General features: G+C 31.5%; 1 protein-coding gene across 2 annotated transcripts in view; it reads left to right on the top strand.

The window, feature by feature from the left end:
* LOC115876890 (homeobox protein Nkx-6.1-like) overlaps positions 1 to 9,888 on the top strand; it is a 43,811-nt gene extending 33,923 nt beyond the window's left edge. For both annotated transcript variants that reach the window (XM_030892922.1, XM_030892923.1), the window contains one exon: positions 9,429 to 9,888. In XM_030892922.1, coding sequence (XP_030748782.1) covers positions 9,429 to 9,593 — 165 coding nt within the window. In that variant the 3' untranslated portion in view covers positions 9,594 to 9,888. The remainder of the gene's footprint in view (positions 1 to 9,428) is intronic.
* Positions 9,889 to 10,338: the final 450 nt, after the last annotated feature.

A 10,338-nucleotide genomic window follows, 5' to 3' on the forward strand; every position in this document is an offset into this window, starting at 1 on the left:
TCTGTGTAAATAACTGATCTGCCTTGTCTTTTAGGTTTTCTTTGTCCCGACTTTTTTTGGAAAGGGTTTTATATCGGTCAATAATTTTGAACCTTTTGACGAAGAAGCTTCTTCGCTTAGTGGTGATAAATGAATGGGTTCAATGAATATTTCTTGCTCATCCGCCACTTGCTCAACTGTCGACGATTGCTCAACAATCGATGCTTGCTCAGCAGTTGACGCTTGCTCATCATTGGGCAACTTCCTGTCAGTTACTTCACTCGGCATGAAATCGGAATCAGAAAATACAAGTCGGTTGGGAGGCCAGAGACCGGTATTTTTAAAAGAGCTGATAATATTTTTCATAGTAAAAGCCCCTTCATAAGCAACTTTTGCCATGCGTGCCAAGTGAAGAATTGTTATCACTTTTCCTGGATTTGCAAGTAGCTAATCGTGCTGAACGATCCTAAGATAGTTTTTCAATAAGTAATGGATTCCCGTATCCAGGGTCTGTAATCTGTGTGTGGTGTGAGGAGGAATTCTTAATAGCACAATTCCTCTCTCGCGACAAACTTTAATGGCGTCAGCAGAGATGTGTGATTCGTGGTTGTCTATAATAACGAGAACCTTATTATCCAAGGAGCATTTTACGTGACTAGCAAAATGTTCAAGCACTTTGGGAAAAAGTTCTGCGGTCATCCATCTATTTTTGTTTCCAAGAGCTATCGCAGAAGTTCGTCACCTAAATACTCCCCTGGATTTCTAAGTCGCGGGTAAATAAATACTTGTGGTACAGCAACACACCTTTCATAGCCGAATGTTACCCACCCAACCAAAATAAGGTTTTGAACACGAAAAAATTGTAAACAGAGATTTTGAGGTTATAATTTTGCTAGAAATCAAGAGCGAGATTTCTCCACTAACATATGACTTATAAACCACGTCAATCGAACAAAAAATGCACAACTTATAAGAGAAAATGTAGGGCAAAAAAATCTTACCTTTTCGCTTGTAAAACCAATTTTTTTCACAAAATATTTTCTTTCACCCTATAAACCATCCAGTGCCTTCTATTAAAAGATCAGCCCACGGGCGAGATTTATGACGTCACGCTAGTTAGATATAACGGATTAATAAATATGTTGTAGAATACATGGAAAACATAATTATTCCTCAGATTTTTGGTTTGTATTTTAAAAATGATATAGTTTACATGAAATATATATAATATACAGTTAATAACTACAACATATATACCTATTTATAGTAATAAATAATTTGGCAAATAAACTATGAACCATACAAATGCAGCAAATATTTTACAATGTACAAATAATGTATAGGTACATAAGATAATGGGTAAAATGTAAATATATTTTAAATTTTGGGGTTTGAAAATCGATCTATATTAACAAAAAACATTCAATATCTACTAGTGATGTATTATTTGCATTCACAAAATTTATATGTATATTTTGCAAGTATCAATGTTGGAAAAATTATATTTACAAATAATACAATATTATCTAAAAAAAGGCGTCAGCGATGGCTATGAAATGAAGATCGCTGGCATTTTATATGTAAAATTATTCTAAAATTTTTAATTTTCTTGGAATTTTTAGGTTTGGGAAAAACGCTGATTTAAGTCTTCATTTGGGTTTTTATTATTTTTATTTGGTTTAAAAAAACGTTTCGGCTAACTATAGTCTTCATTAGTGTTGTGTCATATGAGAAAAATAGTGTCGAATATAATCCAAAAAATTACATATACAATATAATTCACACCTCATAATGTTTACTGCAATTAATAAACTAATATAAACTTATCAAAAGATGACCACATATTTTTTAAAATTATTATTCTTAACACTAAAATTATCTACATTGACTTGGAGTACGCAGTAAACATTACGTGCGTGGTGTGAATATTCTATATGTAATTTTTTGGATTATATTCGACACTATTTTTTTCATATGACACAACACTGATGAAGGCTATAATGTTAGCCGAAACGTTTTTTTTTAAACCAAATAAAAATAATGAAAAACCAAATGAAAACTTAATCAGCGTTTTCCAACCTAAATCCCAAGAAAATCAAAAAATTTAGAATATTTAGAAACAAGGTTGAAGAATATCAAATTTTCCAAGATTGTAAAATTCTAGTTAATTATTTTATGTGTACAGTTATTTAGGGAATGTCATCGATGTTCATTTCAAGCCAACTAGACGCCGATTTTTTTCGATGATACGGTATAATTCTTACGTAAAATGTAAATAACATTAGACCAATTAAAACAAAGAAATATGAATTTCTTAGTATTTTTAGTAACACCTTTATTCTTAAAACTTAATTTTGTATTATGCAAATATACCAATTTTATTGTTATTTTATTCATATTGTATTCAGCCATCACATAAATATTTGATATTAATTTGGTATTATAAATAATCAACACTATTCATTAAAAATTACTGAACAAATATATTTTATGCTTGACATACATTATATATTATCAAACAAAAACATTCTTCTTTTAAACTGTATCAGTCTTGTCTTTACAAAAATCTTTTTTAAAATTTGAACTCAAAATAATAATCTATTTCATGATCTTTAATACACATTTCTTTATTTTTTCCCTAGATCATAATACCTACTTACGTGTTTGAATCTATCGAAGCTGAACCAACAACATTTGGAGTGGAGATTCCATAATATGAATAAAATAAACATAATTGTCCAGTTTTCATTAATACCATCATGGGAGAATATTATTTTTAAATTTATTAAAGATATTTTCAATAGGATTCTGTTGATTTATAACTCGTACCCACTTTTCTTGCTCTTCCGGACACTTTAGGCTGCCTAGTATAACTATCCTTTCCACCAGGAACACAACAAAGATGAGGCATAGCACCAAAAACACACTCCACTTAAGCTTTATTGATGAATTGTTAGAGTCTTAAACAACACACACAAAAATCACGATAAGTAAAAAATGTATGCACTTTTAGGTTAAATCACTTACACAACGTGTAATTTTTCAATTTTTCTATTTTTTATGCGAAACCGAGAGTGACCATATATCTGGTAGTAGTTTATGTCACTTAAACACCAAAATAATTAGTTTTTTGTACTACAATAATAAATAATACCAAAAATCAAAGAGTTAAAACCAAAAATCAACCGACAAAATATGAAACGGAATCTAACCCAATATCTAAGTATGTACAGCTGATGAAGTAAACAAAAGTCCGCCCGTAGGCTGATCTTTTAATAGAAGGCGCTGCACCATCAATGTTCAACTGGGAAATGGACACTTATGACAAGTGACAGATTACGAGCAAAACTGACGCTAAATTCAAAACAGTTTATGAAATAATTGGGGTAGCCGAATGTGCCCGATGGCCGAAAGTGCCCCCCTTTCCCCTATATTTTCTTATTCTACACACTGAAAAAAATAAAAGTACTTTTACAAAAAAACATAGATACATTATAGTATTTTTAACAAAAAACTTTTAAAAATCATATATTTTTGGGTATTTTCACAAAAAAAGGAATTTTGTTTTATCGATACCGATTTAATGATTATTACTAAACGTTCTTAAATTCCCAATAAGTTTTTTGAGAAAATTAAATGTGATTTAAATTAAATTCAAATCTTGTAAATACAATCTTGTAGTAGATAAAATTGCATGTCTTTAGACATATTCATAAAACTTGTGTGAATTTACTTTGATATATTTATTAAAAAACGACGCACAGTGCTTCGAACATATGGCTCTAGAGGACAAAAATGCAAAACTTCTCTTTTATAGTAGGCAATTTATTCAAACTAGGTTTATTTGACACAAATGATGGGTACTCTCATTGTACTAAATGATGATATTCTTAGTCCCACGTGTTTATGAAAATAATCTTATAAATAATTAAAATGTTGGAGCTGTGTTCCCTCTAAGGAAATAATAATTTATAGTATGAAAACGGTGTAAGTATTAAATAAATCCCTGTGATAAAAAAGAATTGAAATAACATTAGAACATGATTCCTACAATATAAGCCTAATATAAGATAAATATGTTTTTCTTTAATGAAAAAGAAACATTAATGTTATATTTAATTAAAAAAAAACTTAAGATACTATAAATTTACTTTAGGACAACAAAATGCATAGATCGTAACTACTCTGATTCAGAAGAATCATTGCTGACAGAATCTTCCAAATTTATACTATCCAAATCACAGGTAGATGAAATATCCTCACATATAAGATATTTCTGTACATCATTTTCTAATAAGTTAATTTTTCGCGTTGTTACGGTTCTTCTTGCTAGTATGAGGGGTTCGGATATTAATAGTTACCTCTTTAATAGACCATATCCATATATTATTTTTTCCTTTTCTTGGGTATGAGGTTTTATAATAAATTGAAAGTTGGAAAATTTTTATGCGACGTTTCGCTCCAACATAGTGGGCTTCTTCAGGCACAAGTGGTGTCTCATTTGACTGGAAGGTTCATCAATATCTAATAAAGAACACATTTTCTGAAATACAAATAATTTTGAGTTCTTGTCCTTATGATCAAGCCAAGTATTAACCAGATCGGCATTGCTTATCAATTTTACTCCATCTGAAAAGTATTATAAAATAAAGTTCGTCGCAAGCAGACGCAGGTGAACTATACAAAATTTAAAGTGTATGAATATGACAACACATATATTCAATAAATACGATATGTTTTGATATGTTTTTTTTTAAATGCCTTTTTGAAGTTTGAAAACGTAAAATTTTATACCCATTTAAGAACCATCTTAAAAATAAATAAAAACTAAACAATCACGAACTTGTTTAGAAATAAATTTAAAAGTACATTCCTTGTTTAACAATATCCATAGTGGCTTTCAATTAAGTACGTACCGTTTAACTCCATAATATACAGAACTACTATGAATGTTATTCTTTTCACTGATAAGATTATGATCGCAAAATTTATTTTTAGTGAAAATATTTGCTAACAAAAAACGCTGTTTATTAAAAATAATATACAGGATGGTTGAACATTGCTATAAGTATATAATTACATATTCAGATATTAATAAATTTTAACTTTTTTTTCGATTTTTGTCCATGGGACGAAGCACTGTGCGACGCCACGTCAAGTTATGATGTTTTTGTACGGTTTGAAACTGTTTAAAAATTAGTTATATTTGTTATAAAGGTTGTTAAAACAGGGCGGTTTAAAGGTTTAAATGTAATGTAATGGTAAGAGGAGGTCCCTTTTATTTTCTCAGTCCAGGGTATAATTAATAAAAGGGCATCCTCCATGTAAATTAACTGAGAGATATTATTTATGGTACATTTCCTTCGTTTATCGCTTTAAATGAATGATAGTATAGTAATAATGTGGGGTTATTAGTGAGGAACGTTACGAAGAGAAAGATAGGCCGCTAGTCTGACTATGCTTCGGCCCCCTCGCCAAGAAATGTCAATGAGGATCTGGGAGCCTCCATGATGTATCGTTTTTAAGGGAGGGTTTGCAACCACCGCGGCATAATCTTCTGACAAATTGAATAAGGGCGGCACAAAGCCTGGGGTGGTCGGAGGCTGCCACTTGTTTATAACAAACATCGTCATAGCTATTTAGGTTTAGCCGCCCTGATTGATAAGGCCCGCCGGAAAAATCGTCGCAAGGGGCTTTTCTAGCCTCACTCCGCACTCCACATGGCTCTTTGGCTCCACGCTTTTTCAATGTGACCACTCTTTAAATAAATAAAAACAGTTTTGGTGAAGGTAAAATGAATTTGATTAATTTTTGTTTAATTTAAAAGAATTAATAGTTACCTACTCTGTACAAATCTACATAAAATTTCCTACAAATGCTGACATTTTCATAGTGGTGTTGTGATGTTTACTATTCTTCTAAGGTTTTCGAAAATTTGAAAGGCATTTTTTCGACTTATTTCCATACATACCTTATTACAGTTGAGGGTTGGAACCTTTGGTGTTACACAGCAAAATAAAAACACTAAATCACCACAATACACCAAAACACTTTTACTTTTACACTGGACGCGTGTTTCGCTAACCATGTTAGCATCATCAGCAGATGATTATAAACTAAAGTACAATCTACAAGTTGAGCGTTTATATACTCGCTCAGTGGGCACCGAGTGGGCGTGGCAAAATCTAGTCAACCGAGTCAGAGCCAACTGAGCGTAACAGTTAGATTTCCGCCACTAGAGTAGTAAGAACAAAGAACTTGAAGGAATTGGACCGTTGACTCTGTTCATACTATCTTTACATTTATTAATTCTGATGCTTTCATATGCATCTAATTGCCTGTAATTTGAGACTTGTTTAATTCATTTTAAATTATTAAGATCTATACAATGTTCATTATCAACAATATGTTCGGCAACGCAAGATTTATCCGGTCTACCATATCTTATCTGAGCTAAATGTTCTTTAAATCTAGTTAATATTGATCTTCTAGTTTGCCCAACATATTTCTGATTACAATCTTTACACGAAATTTCATAAATACCCGACCTTTCCAGTGGAGGTGTTTTATCTTTTGGATTACCTAATAATTGTTGTAATTATTATTAGCACTATACACAAGTTTATAATTGACATTCTTAAAAATTCCTTTTAGACCACGGGATAACTCTCTATGAAACGGTATCGAAAAATATTTAGACGTATCTTTCTCCACTTGAAAAGTCGAATTTTCAGAAATCATTAACCTATACCTACGTTTTCTAATTAATTTATCAACTAGTCAAGGAGAATATCCATTACACTCAGCTACATTCCTAATGTAATCTCTTTCTATTTCATATCTTTCGTTGGAAAGTGGGAAACTAAGTAATCTATGAACTAAGAAATTTAAACTAGCCATTTTATGTTCAACACTATGATGTGATTCATTAGGAATATATCTGCGTGTGATGGTATTTTTCCTATAGATATCAAACTCCAGGCAATTATTAGTATTTCTAATATAACTAATACATCTAGAAATGGTAATCTGTCGTTGTTCTCAATTTCATACGTAAATTTAATGGAAGGGAAACGATTATTTAACTTAGAAATAAAATTATCTATGGTGTCTGAATATGTGTCAAAAACAGCAAAAATATCATCCACATACCATACTCTTGGAAAATACTCAAACTGATTCTTAGCTTCAAACCTGCTAATAATAAATTACAACAATTATTAGGTAATCCAAAAGATAAAACACCTCCACTGGAAAGGTCGGGTATTTATGAAATTTCTTGTAAAGATTGTAATCAGAAATATGTTGGGCAAACTAGAAGATCAATATTAACTAGATTTAAATAACATTTAGCTCAGATAAGATATGGTAGACCGGATAAATCTTGCGTTGCCGAACATATTGTTGATAATGAACATTGTATAGATCTTAATAATTTAAAATTAATTAAACAAGTCTCAAATTACAGGCAATTAGATGCATATGAAAGCATCAGAATTAATAAATGTAAAGATAGTATGAACAGAGTCAACGGTCCAATTCCTTCAAGTTCTTTGTTCCTACTACTCTAGTGGCGGAAATCTAACTGTTACGCTCAGTTGGCTCTGACTCGGTTGACTAGATTTTGCCACGCCCACTCGGTGCCCACTGAGCGAGTATATAAACGCTCAACTTGTAGATTGTACTTTAGTTTATAATCATCTGCTGATGATGCTAACATGGTTAGCGAAACGCGCGTCCAGTGTAAAAGTAAAAGTGTTTTGGTGTATTGTGGTGATTTAGTATTTTTATTTTGCTCCATACATACCGTCGTGAAAATTTTCGTCATGTCATCGATCAAAATAAGGGTCCAAAAAATTAATTTTCCCACAAAATCAAGATATCTAAGCCTCTCATAGTCGTACATTTTCTGAATCTACATAAAATTTCCTACAAATGCTGAAATTTTCATAATTTTATGGCTATGATTGCTATATACCAAACCAAACTTTTTATTTTTTCCCGTCATGAAAATTGGCGATTTTTGTCATGTCACCGAATTTTGATAAAACTGCTGTTATTTACTAACTAAGGCGTAGAATTAGAAAATATATGCCATTGTGGTCTTACTAAAATGGTAATGGATGTAGGAGAGGTTTTAATCATCATCAAAAATAGCTTAAAAACAAGGGTTCAAAAAATTAGTTTTCACACAAAACCAAGATATGTAAGCCTTTTCTAAGCCTAAGTTGTATATATTCGGAATTTACATAAAATTTCCTACAAATCCTGAAATTTTCACAATTTTTGACTTTAATTACTGTCTTTCTAGGCCTTTGAAAATGTGTAAAAATAGCCAAAAATAAACATTTTTCGACTTTTTTCCATACATATAGTCGTGAACCTTGGCAGTTTTCGTCATATCACCGCTTTTGTTAAAACTGCTATTATTCTGCTCTTAAACTGCTCTGCTTCTATCTCTTGGTGTAGAAGGATTTTATTTATAGTCTACCGGAATGTTACGAAAAAAATGTAATTTTCCATGAAAAAAGTATTTGAAGAGGGGTAATGTTGGTAATTATTTATAAAATTGGATTAACGTTACTAACAAGTAAAAGAGATGTAAATATACTAAACCTTCCACAAAACTGCTAACCGATGCTACATCTTTTCGACGATTTGCGCCAAACAGGCCCATTATATATTAAATTTGCGAATTACACGGCATTTAAAGCTATAGCAGCATGATAAATCATGCAAAATAGGGTTTGGAGAGTTAATACAGGCCAAGGCGATGGTCTGAAACAACGGTTCGATATTCTGCCTCAGAGAGAATACGCGAGCCAAAAAGGATTCTGCGATAAAGGGAGATCGAGAACAACATCAATTAAAATGAAGATGTTGCCCTGCAGGATATTATCGTCTAACAAAGCAGGATTATTCATTCAGTGTACATACTCGTGTTTTAAGATAAACAACCGCTGCTTTGTTAATAATTATCTAAAACACTTTAATTCTCTTAATGCTAATTTTCCCTTAATGATTAAATCCCATTGAAAACTTAAAATGTAAAAAACACTACAAAAAAATTGACGTCGAGAGGCACGTATTGGTATGGTCGGCTAAAAACGTGAGATCTCAAAACCTAGTCAGTATTTTAGCAATTGTCTATGGATAGTTATTTAATCAATCTAACTATCAAGATTTATAGTGACCGTATCAATATTAAACATTGTATTAAAATATCAATATTTTTGAGAAAAACGTGGACTGTTCACAAATACACGTCGCGTCACTAGGCAGTAGCCACCGCGTCAAGCCGTAGGTTGTCCTTACCACTTTTCGTCTCGCCTTTGTGTGTCACGGCCGTCTCGCTAGCTTCTGTGTCACGGCCTTGAATTTTTACTCCCTAAAAATTTATAAAAAGTTAAAAATAGATACATAATCTTCTCGTTTTGTTTGTTTTTCAGGTATGGTTTCAAAACAGGCGGACAAAATGGAGAAAAAAACACGCCGCGGAAATGGCAACGGCAAAAAGGAAACAAGAAGTTCTCGACAATCAAACTGACGAAAATAGTGACATCATTTCCGACAATGAAGACGAGCATGCAGCTAAAAGGCAAAATTTGCAGTGAAAATTTCTATCAAAGTTCGAAAATTAACGTTCGGTATTAAAAAGAAATAATTTATTTAGGCCTAGAATGACTTGTATATACACAACGTACTGATAGTGATCTTAGTGTCGTTTTTTTTTGTGAAAAAGTGCGTATGGACAAACTCAAAATCAAGTAAACTTGTAAAAATGTTAAATAACTTATAAATATTATATGTATGTCTACTTGTACGGTGTTACATTTAACTTCTAAAGTTTTTTTTTCGAAAATCCTTGGTTTTTTATTACCAGTACTATACAGGGTAGTCCCAATTGTATTCGGGAAGCCTCTGCAGCATATTCTGTAGATAAGTATAAATGTGTGTCCTCAAATTCTTCGTTTCGGAGATGCAGGGTGTAAAATTTTCATTTTTATTTCGATTTTTTCCGAATAATTTCTGAATTAACGTCAATATTTCGAAGAAAATTTAGTTTTTTTACATAAAAAATTCATTTTGGATATCAATATGACTCCTACTTGTAAAGGGCACCACCTACATATTTTTTAAACTGGTTTGAATAGTCTTAACTTTTCGTCCGTACCTGTATAAAACTACTGAGTACAAAAATATACATTTACGACGTTTTTTACGTAAAAAAGTTGCCTCTAATGGTTCTCGAGATATTTGGAATCTAAATTATCAATACTTGTCATCATTGACATAAATTAAGCATGTTGACTAATACTTATTAGACTGAAATAATAAATTTGAAATGTTTTTTGTGAT

The sequence above is a fragment of the Sitophilus oryzae genome, unplaced genomic scaffold, assembly GCF_002938485.1.
Source record: "Sitophilus oryzae breed Bouriz unplaced genomic scaffold, Soryzae_2.0 scaffold_1440_pilon_pilon, whole genome shotgun sequence".
NCBI lineage: Eukaryota > Metazoa > Arthropoda > Insecta > Coleoptera > Curculionidae > Sitophilus > Sitophilus oryzae.